The sequence below is a fragment of the Benincasa hispida genome, chromosome 4 (genome assembly GCF_027475165.1).
Source record: "Benincasa hispida cultivar pf3 chromosome 4, pf3_genome.v1.1, whole genome shotgun sequence".
NCBI lineage: Eukaryota > Viridiplantae > Streptophyta > Magnoliopsida > Cucurbitales > Cucurbitaceae > Benincasa > Benincasa hispida.
In genome coordinates, this window is record NC_143481.1 from 27,768,655 (window position 1) to 27,786,040 (window position 17,386).

At 35.0% G+C, this 17,386-nt stretch overlaps 2 protein-coding genes across 8 annotated transcripts; one reads left to right on the forward strand and one right to left on the reverse strand.

Moving 5' to 3' along the window:
* The first annotated feature begins 442 nt into the window (after positions 1-442).
* Positions 443-11,333, forward strand: LOC120075566 (Tetratricopeptide repeat (TPR)-like superfamily protein). Of its 6 annotated transcripts, none has more exons than XR_016529176.1 (9): positions 481-1,212; positions 2,662-2,884; positions 3,017-3,499; positions 7,375-7,581; positions 7,797-7,934; positions 8,028-8,216; positions 8,345-8,384; positions 8,901-9,001; positions 11,051-11,333. XR_016529176.1 is itself a non-coding variant. In XM_039029066.2 (8 exons), the coding sequence occupies exons 1-6, from the start codon at positions 596-598 to the stop codon at positions 8,214-8,216; spliced, it is 1,857 nt and encodes a 618-aa protein (XP_038884994.1). In that variant the 5' UTR covers positions 481-595; the 3' UTR covers positions 8,345-8,384; positions 11,051-11,333. The 6 variants fall into 6 exon arrangements, 4 of the variants coding, with proteins under 4 accessions (XP_038884995.1, XP_038884994.1, XP_038884993.1 ...); XR_016529177.1 differs by having other exon boundaries at positions 3,029-3,499; XM_039029066.2 differs by lacking the exon at positions 8,901-9,001.
* A 173-nt stretch (positions 11,334-11,506) lies between these two features.
* Positions 11,507-15,138, reverse strand: LOC120075096 (14-3-3-like protein GF14 iota). 2 transcript variants are annotated; one of them, XM_039028262.2, is made up of 7 exons: positions 14,678-15,138; positions 13,607-13,913; positions 13,079-13,166; positions 12,856-12,965; positions 12,615-12,763; positions 11,982-12,028; positions 11,507-11,873 (listed from the first exon to the last, which is right to left on the reverse strand). In XM_039028262.2, the coding sequence occupies exons 1-7, from the start codon at positions 14,751-14,753 to the stop codon at positions 11,853-11,855; spliced, it is 798 nt and encodes a 265-aa protein (XP_038884190.1). In that variant the 5' UTR covers positions 14,754-15,138; the 3' UTR covers positions 11,507-11,852. The 2 variants fall into 2 exon arrangements, with proteins under 2 accessions (XP_038884190.1, XP_038884191.1); XM_039028263.2 differs by having other exon boundaries at positions 11,507-11,870; positions 14,678-15,119.
* Positions 15,139-17,386: the final 2,248 nt, after the last annotated feature.

A 17,386-nucleotide genomic window follows, 5' to 3' on the forward strand; every position in this document is an offset into this window, starting at 1 on the left:
GATCAAGTATCTTCTTTTTTATTTTAGAAATTGTTAACCGTCTAACTTTTTGTTTTGTTTTTTTTATTTTTTTATAGAAATTTCATCATAAGCATATAGAGTGATTTATGCGAGATTTAGGTTTAGATTGAATATCTTTTTTCAACCATTTCATTTTTTTGTGGTACGCACCAAATTTCGGCTAGTATCACTAAATAGTTCAATTTCTCGCCTCCACTATTGAACTATGAAAAAAAAGGTGTAATGAAGTATTATGGATATTATTATGATATTATTGGTACGAGCTAAGTTTGGATTAAAATTGATTTTTTCTCCAAAAAGAAAATTGAATATGTACTAAATATTATTTACGATTTTCAAATGACGAAAATCTTTATAAAAGCTATGTATGCAAAATAACATTAGTTCGTTTACCAGGAGCATGCCACGTGGCATGGGAAGTGGGATATTCAGGCATTTAGACTAAGCAATCTACTATAGTACCCTTCTAAACCCAGCCTCCCTGGATTGGCAAAACCCTAAACAAAGTTCACTGACGCTCTTTCTTCTTCCCCTTCACTTTAAACGCCATTTCTCCAGCTTTGATTTTCCATCCATGGCGTCCAAAATGGCGATTCTCTCTAGAACTCACACTCTAATCAGAACCACAAACCTCAACAACGTCTGCTTCTTCAAGCCCATTTCCACCTTCACATTTCTCTCTCAAGAACCTCAGCTCGCTGATGAACCAGTGGGCATTCCTTCAACTCCACTTCCTCCGAATCCCGCCTCTGGTAGCCCATTTTACAACAACAACTGGCGGGATCCAATCCCCAACTCTTTTATGGCTCCGTCTCTGAACCCCCCTGGGTTCCTTAACCAATCCCCTAGCTCTCGCATTCAAGCATTGTCTCAAACGCTTGATGTTCAGAGCTTGTTGAACGTTTTTGCTGATTGGATGGCTTCTCAGCGCTGGGAAGATATGAAGCAGTTGTTTGAGTTTTGGATTCGGTCGTTGGATAAGAATGGCAAGCCTAATAGGCCAGATGTTAACTTGTACAACAATTATTTGAGGGCGAACTTGATGGTTAACGCCACGGCTGGGGAGCTACTGGATCTAGTGGCCCGAATGGAGGACTATGCGATCGCACCCAACACTGCATCATTCAATTTAGTATTAAAGGCGATGCACAGGGCTAAGGAGGTCGTGGCTGCTGAAAAATTGATTGAACGGTTAGATTTTGAATTTTATTCGTCATTCAATCTTCAATAAATATGTTGTCTTCTTTTACCTGTCAACTGCTTTCGGGAAGGAGGGTCGTTTGGATAGTACTTTGAGGGAGGAGAGGTTTGTCTTAAAAGGGGAGCTTGCTGAAGTGATTAGGAAAGAGCGAATTAGTTGGGCCAAAAGGCTAAAGTCAAGTGGGTGAAGGAAAAGGATTGCAATACCGACTTTTTTCATAGAGCGGCTAGTGGTAGAAGGAGTAATAATTATATTGGTCAGTTGATTTTGGAGAATGGGGAGCATACTAGAAACGATAAAGAGGTTGAGGAGGAGGTCCTTTCGGCTTTCTCCAAACTGTATTGTCCTGTGGTTGGGGCCAAATCGCTTGTTAGTGGTATTGATTGGAGTCCCATTTTGGTTGCTGAGGATAAGGAGTTGGTGACCCTCTTTACTTGGGTTGAAATTAGGAGGAGGGGTCCTTGGATAGGCTTGCTATGGAGGGGTCCTTGTTAACGGGTCTTTTATGTTGTATTCTCTGTCGAAAGGCGGAGGAAAACCTTGATCACCTCTCTGGGGCTGTTAGTTCATGAGGTTGGTGTGGATTTGCTTTCTGCAATAGTTTGATGTTCAAATTACTAGCTAGAGGGATATTTGTGTGATGATCGAGGTGCTCTTCCTCCATCCACCGTTCAGAGAGAACGGCCGTTTGTTGTGATTCCTAAGGGGGTGTGCTGTGTTGTGGGTTTTTTTGGGGAGAGAGGAACAATAGGGTGTTTAGAGGTTTGGAAAATGATCCTAGTGAGATTTGGTCCTTAGTGAAGTTCCATGTGTCGCTTTGGGCTTCAATTTCGAAGATTTTTTTGTAATTATTCTATAGGCAACATTATGCTTAGTTGGAAATCCTTTCTTTAGGGGTTGCTTTTGGGGGCTTGTTTTTTTATATGCCCTTATATTCTTTCATTTTTTTTCCTCAGTGAAAGTTAATTTTTCTATCCAAATAAAATTAGAATTTTGATTACAAGTAGATTATTGGATTCCTGTGAATTAGATAGAAGAATTGTTGGAGGCAAAGATTATCACGTTTAGTTTACTTCACAATTGCGTCTTCCTCATTATTTAAAAAAACACGAAGTTGTTCAAACGTCACATGCTGGGAGTGAGTTCACATAGAAGTGCGAAATGTATTGTTTTATGAGGACATGTTGAATCTTGTTACGTTAAATGTTTTGTCCGATCAATTTAGAAGGCTTCTTGCTAATCGAGTAGAGATTAGACTTAGAATTGATAACTTTTGTCTGTGAATTAGAAGAATAATGCTTCATCAAGGTATCCCCAATTTATTGAGTTTTTCTTCCCCGATTTACTATTAAGTATACTTTTCTCTACAACAAGGCTGGCCTTTAAACATCGTTGTCATAAGTTATAGCTTTGAACATGAATTTCTTTCTTCTTATCAGTATGTTGCAGACAGGAGAAGGGTCAATGCCTGATGATGAATCATATGATCTAGTAATTGGCATGCTGTTGTCAACAGATCAAATTGATGCTGCCTTGAAATATATTGACTTGACTTTAAAATCAGGTCATATGCTTGAGTTGAGTGTGTTCACTGAATGTTTGCGGTGCTGTATTAGAAAGGGGAGGCTGGACACGCTGGTGTCGGTAATTGATAGGTGCAAGGTAATAAACCGGTTCAATTGATGTCTAAGAAAAGGGATTTTTTTTTTTTTTTTTTTTTTTGTGTGTGTGTGTGTGTGTGTGTGTGTGTGTATTTTGCTTATTGCTTCATTACTTTTCCTGATGGTGTAAAAGGAAACTGCTCAGAATAAAGCTCTTTGCCCGCCATGGAACTTGTGTAATCATATTGCTGAAGTAGCAACGCAAGAGGATAATAGTAAACTAGCTTATTATGCTCTAGAATTTATGGCCAGATGGATTGCTCGAGGTGAAAATGGAAGGCCTTCAGTTCATCTTCCAGTAGATGAAGGAATAGTTGTATCAGCTCTTGGAACTGCAGGTAGGACCTACAGCTCTTCTCTTTTAGATGCAGCTTGGGCAATTCTAAAGCGCTCATTGCGAAAAAAGAAGGTTCCAAATCCTGAATCTTACCTCGGAAAGATTTATGCTCTTGCATCATTTGGGGATCTGCAGAGGGCCTTTACTACCCTACATGAGTATGAAGCGGCTTATAGGACTTCTGATGATGGAGCTGGTGAAGAATTGTTTTCTCCATTCACTTCTTTATATCCATTAGTTGTGGCATGCTCTAAAAAGGGTTTTGAGACCCTGGATACGGTATAACCTTTTACCAGTAAAAATTACCAATCTACAATTTCCATATTTCTGTTTATAAGTAGTGTAGTATAAAATATAATATGGTACCATGCATCTTTTATTGGTATAGCAATGTATTTACAATATTCAAATAACAAAAGTCATTAGGCCTTCTGCTAATTTCTTATATATAACCATGATATGAAGTGTTCCCATAAAATTTGATCTTGTTAAAAAATTACTTTATAAACAACACATTCTTATTGTTTGAGTTTGACTTGAGTAGTCCAACTATTGTGTGCCTAATTCCTATGAAGGAGAATGCTAGTAGGGTGAAGGAGTTTTGGCCCATTAGTCTTATCACTAGTGTCAACGTGATTTTGGCTAAGGTCATTGTTTATCGTTTTTGGAAATTGCTTCCCTCGACTATTGCTGAGATTCAGGGTGCTTTCTTGCGTAAGCAGATTCTTGACCAGACTCTCATTGCCAATGAAGCCATTGATAAATACAGAGCTAATAAGAGGGATGGTGTTATCTTCAAACTTGGTTTTGAAAAGGCTTATGACCATGTTGATTGGGACTTTTTGGATAAGGTGATGGAAAAGAAAGGCTTTGGGTTCAGATGGAGAATGTGGATGTGGTGTTGCTTTAGAAACATGAATTACTCTATTCTTATTAATGGAACCCTTAAGGGATCGATTCAAGCTTCTTGAGGTTTAAGACTAGGGGACCCTATGTCCCCCGTCTTGTTTTCAATTGTTGTGGATATCTTAAGTTGTATCTTCAGGGGTGGAGGGAAATTTTGTCGAGCCTTTTAAGATTGGGTTTGAGGAGCTGAGGAAGTTGCCTTGTCCAATCTCCAGTTGGTTCATCATACGATGTTGTTCTGTTATGGCAATGAGGACCCTTTTATTTTTCTTTTTATTTATTTATTTTTGTTTTTATCTTTATTTTTTATCCTTAACCATATGGTGGGTTTTTTTTAGCCATGTCTGGGCTTAAAATTAATAGGAGTAAATGCCAAATCTTGGGTATTAATTGGGAGCAGGATAAGCTTGGTAGGTGGGCAATGTGAGGTTGGGACATTTCGTTCCTGTTATCTTGGTCTCCCTTTGGGAGGTGATTTGAGGGCTTTGTCCTCTTGGGATCCCATCTTTGAGAAGATTCGTAAAAGGCTAGCCTCTTGGAAGAAAGGTTATTTCTCCAAGGTTTTAAGACTTACTCTGTCAGATCTGTGTAGAGTGGTATACCCGTTTATTATCTTTCCCTGTTCAGGGCTTCCGACTCAGTTTGCAAAAACCCGACAAGTACATGAGAGACTTTTTGAGGGAAGGAGTGGATGAAGGTAAGGGCTCTCATCTGGTTAGTTGGGAGGTTGTGGGGCGCTCTGTGAACCAAGTTGGGTTGGAGATTGGTGATTTAAGAATTCAGAACAAAGCTTTGTTGGCTAAGTGGCTTTGGTATTTTGCCCTTGAGCCCGAGTCCTTGTGGCATAGGATCATTTGGTAGTAAGCACGATACTCACCCCTTTGATTGGGAGGCAAAGGGGGGCACACAACGGAATCCTTGGAAAGATATTGTGAGTGAGCTTCCCTCGTTTTCCCATTTGGTTCATTGCATAGTGGAGGATGGTCAGGATACGTATTCTTGGGAAGATCCATGGGGTTGGGGATAGCCCTCTTTGCTTCGCGTTCCCTCATCTTTATCACTTATCTTCCTTTAAAAATTGTCTGATCTTTGACTTTCTAGTATGATCAAAGAGTTCTGTGTCCTTTACTTTCGGTTTTCGTTGTCATTTATCCAATAAGGAAACAATGGAAGTTGCCTCTCTTCTTTTGTTGTTGGAAGAGTGCAACTTTAGAGGAGAGATGAGATCTTAATCTTATTGAAGGTTTTTTTTTTTTTTGTAAATACTTCTGTAGGTGGTTGTTGGATCCCTCTCCTGTTAGTGAGTTGGTCTTTGATGTGGTTTGGTATCTACCAAAGAAAATTAAGTTCTTTACCTGGAAGGTTTTGCTTGCTCGTATGAATACTTTGGATAGGCTTGCAACTTCGCGTTCCCTCACCTTTATCACTTATCTTTCTTTAAAAATTGTCTGATCTTTGACTTTCTAGTATGATCAAAGAGTTCTGTGTCCTTTACTTTCGGTTTTCTTTGTCATTTATCCAATAAGGAAACAATGGAAGTTGCCTTTTTTTTTTTTTTTTGTTGTTGGAAGAGTGCAACTTTAGGGGGGGAGATGAGATCTTAATCCTATTGAAGGGCTTTTTTTTTTTTTTTTTTTTTTTTTTTTGTTACTTCTATAGGTGGTTGTTGGATCCCTCTCCTGTTAGTGAGTCGGTCTTTGATGTGGTTTGGTATCTACCAAAGAAGATTAAGTTCTTTACCTGGAAGGTTTTGTTTGCTCGTATGAATACTTTGGATAGGCTTGCTAGGAAGATGGCCCCCTTAATAGGGTTCTTTTTGTTGTATTCTTTGTCAGGAGGCTCAGCCTCATCAACGGGCTTGAAGCCCAAAGGTCGACCCAACCCAGACTCGATCCAAGCTCGGCCAAAAGTCAAGGTTTGAATGGCCCAACCTAACCCAACCCATCTATTCATTGGATTGGATATGAATCACCAGGCTAGCCCATTTGAGCCATATTTTGATCGGCCTGTCGGGCCGGCGCAATGAGCTTATCATTGGACCAACCTAAATACATATGCATATATATAGTTCTTCCTATATTATATTTTATATATTAAAAAAAGTAATTTTTTTAAAATTATTTTTAAAATATACTTAGATATATTGTAGTTTTTAGTTAACATACATTTTTTTAAAGTATTAAAAACTAATAAAACCTTTTAAGACAATTAGACGTTAAATAAAACCTTATAATATCAATAATTTTATCCATAAAAAGTATTAAAAATATAAAATAAATTTAATAAAATACAAATTTGATAAAATTTTAATAACATTTCTTTAAGAAAAAAATATACATATATATTTTTAAATAATTAAATAATTAATATTCAGTGGGCTAATCAAATGGGCTGGCCCAAGCTCGGCCCCGAACTTTTGATCCAAAGGGCCAAGCCAAAGGGTTGGGTCATGGGCTTGGCTATTGAAGATTGGACCGACCCAATTGAAACCCAAACAAATGCTTTAGGTCCTTGGGCTTAGGCCTTCACTTTTTACTTTTTTAGAACCCGACTCTATGATGAGGGTGATGGAAAGTGGAGGAAAACCTGGATCACCTTCTTTGGGGCTGTCAGTTTATGAGGTCTATGTGGATTTGCTTTCTGCAAGAGTTTGACGTCCAGATAGCTGGCTAAAAGGATATCATGCGACAATCGGGGAGTTTCTCTTCCATTCGCCTTTTAGAGAGAGGCCGTTTGTTGTGGTTTGCTAGGGTGTGTGCTGTGTTGTGGGACGTTTGGGAGGAGAGGTCTAATAGGGTGTTTAAGGTTTGGTATAGGACCTTAGTGAGGTTTCGTTCTCAGTGATGTTTCATGTGTCGCTTTGGACTTCGGTTTCGAAGCTTTTTTGTAAATATTCTCTAGGTAACATCATTCTTAGTTGGAAACCCTTTCTTTAGATGGGCCGCTTTTTTGTATTCCTTTGTATTCTTTCATTTTTTCTTTTAAAAAAAAAAATTGTGGGAGGTCTAGACGAATATTAACTATTACTTTAATAAAAATCAACTGAGGCAAGTGGGGTGCAATTATCTCTCCCACGGGACATGAACACAAATGGTTATGTGATGTGTTTCATACTAGATATCTGGCATGCTTCCTTTGTTGAAAGATGATATTCAGTGACTAAATTAACAAGTTCATGGTAGCTGAGTATTTTATCCTGTCCTCTAATTCATCGGAGCTACCAATATAATGTTCTCTCCTCCTTTTAGGTTTATTTTCAACTGGAAAACTTGAGCCGTGCAGATCCTCCTTACAAGTCTGTTGCTGCATTGAATTGTGTGATTTTAGGCTGTGCAAATATATGGGATGTTGATCGTGCATACCAAACGTTTGAAGCAATTGGTTCTAGTTTTGGTTTGACCCCTGATATCCATTCATACAATGCACTGATGTACGCGTTCGGAAGGCTAAAGAAGGTCACCCATTAACCTTTTATACCATTCCCTTATTCACTCACAAAAACACACGTGCAATTAGCTGCTAAAATTCCATTGACTGTACAGATGGTTGGTGGCTGAAAAAAGATGCACACACTTCAGGGGTTCAATGCAAAGTCAAGTGTTTCTTATGGATATCACACATATCTAGACCATATAAACTGAAAATTTTGCTTACTATGGTAATTTGGCAGACATTTGAAGCTGCAAGGGTGTTTGAACACTCTGTAGGTTTGGGCGTCAAACCAAATGCAACATCTTATTCATTGCTTGTTGATGCTCATCTCATTAACCGTGATCCCAAATCTGCTCTCTCTGTGATTGATAATATGGTAAAATTGTTGTTTCATTTGACTTGTATATCTCTATAGATTTGTGTTTCTTTTCATAGTGGTGCTAATTGTGTCACAAAACATTTTTGGAAGGTAATTGCTGGATTTGCACCTTCAAAAGAAATGCTGAAAAAGGTGAGGAGGCGATGCATTCGAGAGCAAGATTACGATAGCAATGATAGGGTGGATTACTTGGCCAAAGATTTCAAAATTCGAATGGGAACAGAGAATCGTAAGGATACTCTGTTCAATCTGGACTACGGCACCAATTCTGTTGCATAGGTAAAACTTCCATAGCAGGTGCAATACACGCAATTAAAATAATCCGAACATGATCATCTTAACTAAAAGCTTGAGAATGGTGTTCATGGAAATTTGAAGTCGATTAAATTTAGTTGATGGTTTTGCAGGCGGACATTCCTACTTGGAAAATCTGAGCTGCGGTAATAGGTATGCCAAGAAATGTTCTTATATTTGTAAATTATTTGAGTCTACAAGTTTCAATCATGGCGGGATGAATGTTAGGATCATGTCTGTTTTTGCTCATTTTAGATTCAAATATATTTGTTTGATGCCTTCAGAGAAAATTAGAGAAGCAAAACTGAGTAGTCCATACATTTTGATTTTGGTGAATAATATGGCCGACTGGAATTGATTTCTATGACTCCGTCAAGCATTAGATGCTACGAGAGTATGAATAATTCTTATTAATTGTCTATTACTTCAACATGCTTTCTAGAAAATGATAGCAAATTTGTAATGGTAAAATTATAGTATGATCAAAGAGAGTGGGATACTTTTACTGTCTGTATGGGTTGTGTGCCTTGCAATAGGTTTTTGTTTTTCACTATGTAACACAACATGGTTAAAATGAAGTTAGAACCAGAACTTGCCATGTGCTATCAATTCTGGGAGTAGTTTTGGTATAAAAGGCAACTTTTGGAATGCTTTACATTACAAATGCAGGCCATACTGTTTGTTGCTTTGGAGTATGTCAAATTAATTTTGATCTTTGAGCAAGTCAGCAAGATTATATCAGAAGAAAGGCTAATATATCAATCTTTTAGGTAAATTTTACACTAATCTTTGTAAATTTTCAATTTTACTCCTAACATGTTGAACATTTTTCATTAGATCTTCCATTTAAAGTGTATATATATATCTTTTAGTTTGAGATTTCAAAATGTGTACGATTCGTTTCAAGTGCCTGAGATTTGAGAAATGGGTTTAAAATATCTGACATTACTTTTTTCATTTGATATAGTAATGGGGGTAGACTTGGGAGAAAAAGATATATGTTTGATCATTAGTTTAGTAGGTTTTATGAAATTTTACCGCTTCCAATTTTGTAAACTTAAACCTAAAATTTAAGGATGGTATCATTTTAATCCTAAACTTTCAATTTAATCAATGACCTCAAATTTGAACAAATGTATCAATTTACACTCGTTAAGTTTCATTTGAATTCCCATTAGAAATGTTTCACACATGCTCAAAATCACATATTTTTATATGATATGTAAAAATATTCACGGGGCTAGGGAATGACACCCCATTTCCAGTCCCATTTAAATCTTGTTTTCATGAATTCTCATTTAGTCTTGTGGGGGTCGGAGTGGAGGTTCCTCGCACGAGAATTTGCAAAGTTCAACTATTCTGTAGAAGATTATTCCTTATTTTTGGTTAAAAAATAATTTCAACCTAATATAAAAACTTTTTCTTCCTCCAAAAACTATGTTTTTTTTAATGTGTAATCTTCAATATGATTTTCATTTAAAGAGAAAAAAAATCTTGAATATCCTAATAAAAAATTAGCAATCTGTATGTCAAAATATAAATAAAATGTTTAACCATAATTTTTAAATGTTAAAATTTCAATATTACAAAACATGCGTTCTTCAATTTAAATATCATAAAACATAGTTTCAAATATACCGGTCTTCAATTTAAATATAATGATTTTGTTTCCTTTCAATTCGTTAATCGAGTTTTCCAATTTAAGGGTGGGCTTCTACTTGGCATTTGCACCATGTTTTTCTTCAAATATTTTTAATAGGTCACAAGTATTCATTTGTTGTTTTTATTTCTCATTGGCCTCGAGCTCGGTTTGTCCTCAATTTGATGCAGTGGGAATAGAGCTTTCATAATCACTTTGTCGGAATCTTTTTCTTTCTTCTCCTTCCTTGCTATCCTTCTTTGTCCTTTTTTTTCTTCACAGGGATGACCTATTTTAGAAAGTTCAAATGAAGCTTGACTATTGTAGTTTTTAAAAAGTATGTTGTTAGACCTCCTGCTTACATCAAATCAACATGAAATTATTGAAACGATCTTTATAGTTTAGGTTATCTTCGCTTCTCAATCGCTTACTCTCACTCTTTATAAAAAGAGGGTAAAATAATGAAAGTTAAGAGTGAGGATCGAAAATAGGGATGTATAGCGGTGAGAGTATTGAGAGTCAAGAGCAAAGATTAAAAGAGGTGATGTATAGTGGCATGGCCGTGAGCAAGAGGTAAGAGTTGAGAGTACAACATGCGTGTACAATAAGATTAGTAATTGTTGTTGATGATGACATAAACAAAAGGCAAAAAGATTATAAAAAAAAAGGTTCAATTTTAAAAAGTGGGATTGATTTCTTTTTAAGGTTTATTTAAAGTACAAGGATTAAAATTGGATAATTAAAATTATATTGACTTTGACTAAAATTGAAAATATAGGGATTAAAATGATAGCGTAATCTAAGTATTTTTTTTTTTTTGTAATCTTTTCCTTTCTTTGTCCTCTTTCTCCCTCTATTGTTCTCTCTTCTCCCTCTCCATCCTCTCTTTCTCTCCATTCTCTTCTCTTACTCTCTTACTCGTTCTCTCTTCTCCATCTCCAAGGGTCGATGCCCTTCAGGTTTGTTCCACAATCCTCATCTTGCCAATTGAAAACCCCAAGGGTTGGTGCTCTAAAATGCAGGGTATTCATGTTTGGCCCTTCAATTGCCTTAGCCATGGGAGCAAAGTTCGTTCTTTTACGAAAAATCCAAAAAAGCTTCCTAGTAGAAATTTTGGTTTTTGGAAGCACTCAGGATGTGGAGTCCGCGAATTTATTAATTTTCTTTTTCTTTTTTACAGTGTCATAGGTGAAGTGATTTCAAAAGCTTATGATTCAGAATATGGAACCGATTGCTTCAAAATGCAAGTAGATGTTGTGATGCTTGGGGAACGTGTATTGGTTATTTACGAGGTTTTTTTTTGGGTGTACATATGGCCTCTTTTTAGGGCCCCAGACAGAGGAGAGAGAGAACAAGAGAAGTCATCTTGACACGTCAGCGATCCATTGTTTTTTTTTAATTCAAACTTAATGTTTATTCTACCAGAGGCAAGAGGTGGAGTTCAAACTCCACACTTTCTAATTTACTTTTTGGCTCAAACACCTCCCAAAAGGATTAAAATGGTCGAGTTTGAAATATTATGGACAAAATGCCCCCATTCTTCAAAATTTAAAGATAAAAAAGTAATTTTCTTGATGTTAGACAAAATTCAAAGATCAAAAAGTATTATTATTATTATTATATGACGTATAAGAAATGAAGAAAAGACATAAGTTTGTGGATATATTCGATACTATGATAAAAGTGTATTACAATAATAGATATATGTTATATGATTGAACGCTCCACTTCGTGTTTTTGTTTAGGAATCAGTAACATGAAATAATAAGTGGAAAGAGATGAATTTTAAGTTGAAACAACAGGTTGGCAAAAAAGCTCCAGCCTTTCCTTCTAAGCTTTTAGTTGGACCAAAACCAAATGGTTAAAAACGCCGCAAGAAATTTTATTGTGCAGTCCAATCCCACACTGTAGAGCTATTTAAAAATTCTCTTTTTAAGGGAACAAACTTCCCTCTCAACATGAAACCTGTAGAGTGGCTTCTCTCATTTGGCTTGCTGGGCCTGCTTATGAAATTCAGTTCAAACCCATATATCAACACCACTTCAAACTTGAAACTTGAAAGAGAAAAAGAAATAGCAATAATAATAATAATAATAAATTCAATGCCTTACCTCAGGTTCAGCAGGTTTGGAATCCTCAGCTTTGAAGATTTCATCACCTGATTAAGTTGTCGTTCGTGAAATCAGTAAATGTACAGCAACTCATGAATAAGGACTTTATCGTAGAAAGCTAGTAAAAAAATGTCGAATTAAGCTTATAAACACTACTTCCATTTATACATTAGTAAATATTTAGCAACATGAATAAGACCTTTATAGGAGAAAGTCGGTAAAGAAATTCCAAATTAAGCTTATAAAACTACTTCCATTTATAAAAATCAGTAAATGTGCAGTAACTCATGACTAGAACTTTATAGGAGAAAGCTAGTAAAGAAATTCTGAATTAAGACACTACTTTCATTTATAAGTTCTCTTATTTTGTATCCATTTTGTATTCATATTTTTAAAAAACCAAGTCAATAAAGTAGTTTTGACAAACTTGTATTTGTTTTTGAAATTCGATTAAAGAATTCAAATATGTTTTTTAAGAGAAGTAAAAACCATGTTAAAGAAATTAGGAAGAAATAAGCACACAGTTTAGAAGAAGAAAATTAAAAACAAAATCATTATCAAATGTGTCTAAGTATTTGACAGTAGATTCAAACATGCAATAAGACATTATTTAAAATCAATTATGAGATATACCACCATCTTCAGGCAAATCTGAGGTCCAGAGGGTGAGGTTGTCTCTCAACAGCTGCATGATCAGGGTGCTGTCCTTGTATGATTCCTCACTCAAGGTATCCAACTCTGCAATTGCTTCATCAAAAGCTTGTTTAGCCAAATGGCAAGCTCTGCAAGAGGAAAAAAAATGTCATTACATTACAAGGGTAAAGGTTTTCAATGGCCGTATGAGAACTGAAAACGAGGATTTGATTAACAATACCTCTCAGGAGAATTCATAATCTCATAGTAGAAGACAGAAAAATTGAGGGCAAGGCCAAGACGGATTGGGTGGGTTGATGGGAGTTCGGTATTCGCAGTGCCTGAGGCAGCCTGTTACAAAAATGTCAATAGGACCTCAAATAATTGCAACACAGAGATAGTAAACCATTGTTCTTTTGTATTTATGATGTGGAACTTGAAAGTTATAAAGAAAATATAAATGCCTCATATCCCTTCAACGACTGATCAGCAGCATCTTTTCTATCTTGATCTGTCTTGAACTCAGCAAGATAACGATAGTAGTCACCTTTCCTGAAATCATGGATGCCATGACAGTAACTACATCATACTAAAATTGGCTAAAACACATTATGATCAAATTTTACACATAACACATACTATAATAAAAAGGATGGACAAGAAAACAACTAGATCAAGCCATATTCATTATCAACCTATCCATGGCCTATCTGATAGATTTTGAGAATGAACAGAACATATATCCCCAACATTAGGGCGTGCAAAGTCTCCTGTGATTTTCTGGGTGGAATCAAAGGCCACCGATATTCAAAAAAGAAACACAGGAAAACAGAAATTCATCAGTATCAAATCTGCACCATTTGAATTAGAATTATAACAAGCCTTTCTTCGATTCTTCCTTTATAGGTTTCAAAATTATAAATAACTTATCCAATGATGAAAAGTACGCAGAGCATCAAAATTGAGATTGGTTGTAAGTAAAACAAACTCACATCTTGTAGTAGAAAACAGTGGCTTCTGCAGAGGATGAATGAGGGATTAGATGCTTGTCTATGATAGAGAGAATATCACCACAAATCTTTGAAAGCTCCTCCTCCACTTTCTGGCGGTAACTCTTAATCAATTTTACAATGTTCTCATTCCCCTTAGACTCTTCTTTCTGCTCAATTGAAGACATGATGCGCCAAGAGGCTCGTCGTGCACCTATGACATTTTTGTACCCCACAGAAAGAAGGTTTCTCTCCTCTACAGTTAGTTCAAGGTCAAGCTTTGCAATATTCTTCATACACTCAACCATTTCTGCATCATTTGATTAAATCAATCGAACTTCGTAAAGAAAAACTCTCATCAGAGACATGAATCATCCTCCAATTACTCAAGAAAACAACGAGGCATTACGTTAATATCAAGCATCTAATACAGGCAGGTTACAGTAAGATCCAATAATTGAAAACTTTTCATTTCTCAAATGCATAAACGACGCACGCAAAAGTTGAAATGCTAATGAATCAGCATTTTAATTACAAATTCAACATGAAAAGCGATGCCAAAGCCTAAAATAACCACCAACAAAAAAACACAGAACCTAGAAAACAGCCTCAACAATTTCCCGATCACATTTCCAAAGACAGAATCATAGTCCGACCAAAACAAGATCATTAGCAATATTAATCAGCATTTCAACTACAAATTTGACATGAAAAGCAACGCCGAAACCTAAAAGAAACAACAAAGAACCTATAAAACAACATCAATAATTCCCCGTCCACATTTCCAAAAAACAAAATATAATCCGATGCAAAACAATAGGTCATAGCAATTAATCAGCATTTCAACTACAAATGCGACATGAAAAGCAATGCCGAAACCTAAAAGAACCTGCAAAACAAAAACAGAGAACCTAGAAAACAAAATCATAATCCGGAACAAAAACAACAGATCATTAGCCATATCCTCACCAAGTCACACATGAAGGGAAGGAAAAGAAGAAGACAATACAACAAAAAGCAGAAATCAGAGAAACAATGCAGTAAGCATAATAGTGACGATGGAGGCAATCGTACCGTCATAGCGTTCGGCCTGCTCGGCGAGCTTGGCCATGTAAACCTGGGTCTCTCTCTCCTTCTCGGCGGAAGACATGGTTACAGAAAATGGAAAAAGAAAGGAAGGAAGAAAGGAAGGAAGAATGCGAAGAACACAGAGAGAACCAGAGAAGAAGGGAAGAAGAAGAAGAGAATATAGAGAGGAAGAGAAGGGAGGAGGGGAAGAGGAGGGGAGTTAAGACGCGAGGAGAAAATGGAGGTTTTGGGAATGGAGGACAGTGGAGGAGGAAGAAGACTGAATCTCAACCGTTGGATTAGTTTCAGAGTTTTCTGGTTGTGGTTGTACAGAAAGGGAAAAGCGCGAAAATGATGTACGCCCTTTCAATTCCTTTCATGCCTTCTTCTTCTTCTTCTTCTTCTTCTTCTTTTACACCACTTTTTTCTCTGCCTTTTTTCTATTTCCGGTTTTTTTTTTTCTTTTTAATTTCAAATTTTGTGGATCCAATTAACTTTTGCCCTCTCCTCTCTTTTCTTAATTTATTATTATTATTATTTTCATTTTCTTTTTCACTTATTCATTTTTCATTTACCATAAATTATACGAATTTTAATACTAAATTTGAGTACATAGACGTTGAAGAATTTTATTTTAACCCTTCAACTTTGAAATTATATACATATATAATTTCATGAGTTTTTTTTTTTTTTTTTTTTTTTAAAAATAAATAAATTGATGGATGAAAATTGATATGGTATTTAAGCCACGTTTATCCTTGAAAACATAATAAATCAATTTTAATGTGACGAATAGGTCTATTTGATTATCTTTGATATTGTTTACTTGTATTCTGCACCCAAGTCTACTTCCAAATATGTAATAAAAGAACGTAAATTGATTGACAAGCAGAATATGCTCAATCCAATTGTATATGGAAATTACATCATATTGTTATCGTTAATATTACAGTTACTATTATTGTTATTGTTTCAAGGAAACATTATAAATTTTGACACATTATCGTTTGACCCTCAAAAGTAATGGTAACAATAATTGTAACAAAAATTTATAATCTAAACAAACGTGATAAAAAACAATCTAACTACATTTGTAATTACGACTCATTACTATTGACTTATCAATAAAATTTTATTACGATTATATCAATTTTTATTATGAATTGAAAAAAGTGGCCATAATGCAAAAATTAGATTATCATACATTATTCACTGCATTTACTTTGGAGATGTGAGAAACAGTATAATTTTTTAATTACTAGGAGTTAGAATTTTGCTCTTATGGTGCCCAACGCCTGGACCCAAGAAACATGAGGGCCTTTTTCTTTTTCCCTTTCCTTTATGGTATTAAAGTCTACGAGGACCGACTGATATTGAAAATAATGTCAACAATGTCTTTGAGTTATTTTAATAACATTTCATTTTAAAAAAATTGTAAAACTCATCTATGTGATTTAGAATGTAATCTCATAAGATAATAGAATCCTATTTTGAACTATCAACCTCGTAAAAGTGCTTACAATCGTTTATAATTATCCAATATTAAATAATAAAAATGATCATGTCATTTGGATCTTGGAATTTAATTTAATTTTTTAAAAATTGTTCAACAATATTTGGAGTTGAGATCTTCGAATTCTTAACATTCGAGACGAAAATATCTATCTTAATCAGTCGAGTTATATTCGAGTTGACTAAGTTTTAAATTTTAGTTAACATTACGAGTGTCACACGTGATTTTATATAGTTTTAAATTTACTCTTTATTGTTAAGTATGAAGTATCTCATCTTACTAGAATCTAGTTCAATTATGAGCATTAAATCCTTCAAATTAAAGTTTATATTTTAATGTTGAAAAGTAACTAACTGACGTAAAAAACACATAATTTGTTACGGTACTTTTAGTAGAATTAAGGACGGAAAAGAAATATTAGGTGCAAATGTTGATGTGGCTAGTAATAATAAAGATTAAAAGAAGATTTATGGATATAAATTAAGAGTAACATTCCCTCGGTACTAACTCTTCTCAAAATAAAGTTTATATCATTTAAGACTTAAATAGGCACAAATTATTAGGATGATAGAGAGGTTTGATCTAGGAATAAGAAAGTAAGCACATTTGAAAAATTTATCAACAAAACACATGTTTCTATAATATAAGAGGTATTTTGATGGGAGGGTTTTCTACATGGAAATTGACACAAGCATAAAAAAATCCATGTATATTTCACACTTTTGAATATTTTGCCTCGGAGTAAGCTATTCCCAGATATTCTCATTTCCTATAGATAAGGGTTTTCTATTCCCTTCGAAATAGTGAATTTCTTCTTTGACCTCCTCTATTTATTTTTCATTTTATATATAATTTCATTTTGAATATAGTTAATTACTTAATTAATTACTATTAATTTAACAAATTTAATATAAATATTTCTTTTAGCAAATCAATAATAATCTATTTAAATATTTACTTAGCTTATTTTTACAATAAAAATTTATTAAATGAATGCAATTACTTTTTCACATAAACAATTAATTAATTAGTTAACAATTTTTTAAATGTATTTAATTAGTAAACTAGGATTAGTTAAATTTAGTTAGTGATAAACGGCGTTGAACAAGATCTACCGCCTTCAAAAATAAAGAAGAAATCTTCTAAGAAATCCTACAGCAAAGGACGGCGGACGAAAGACGAAGAAAACCCCCGAAAGAGAA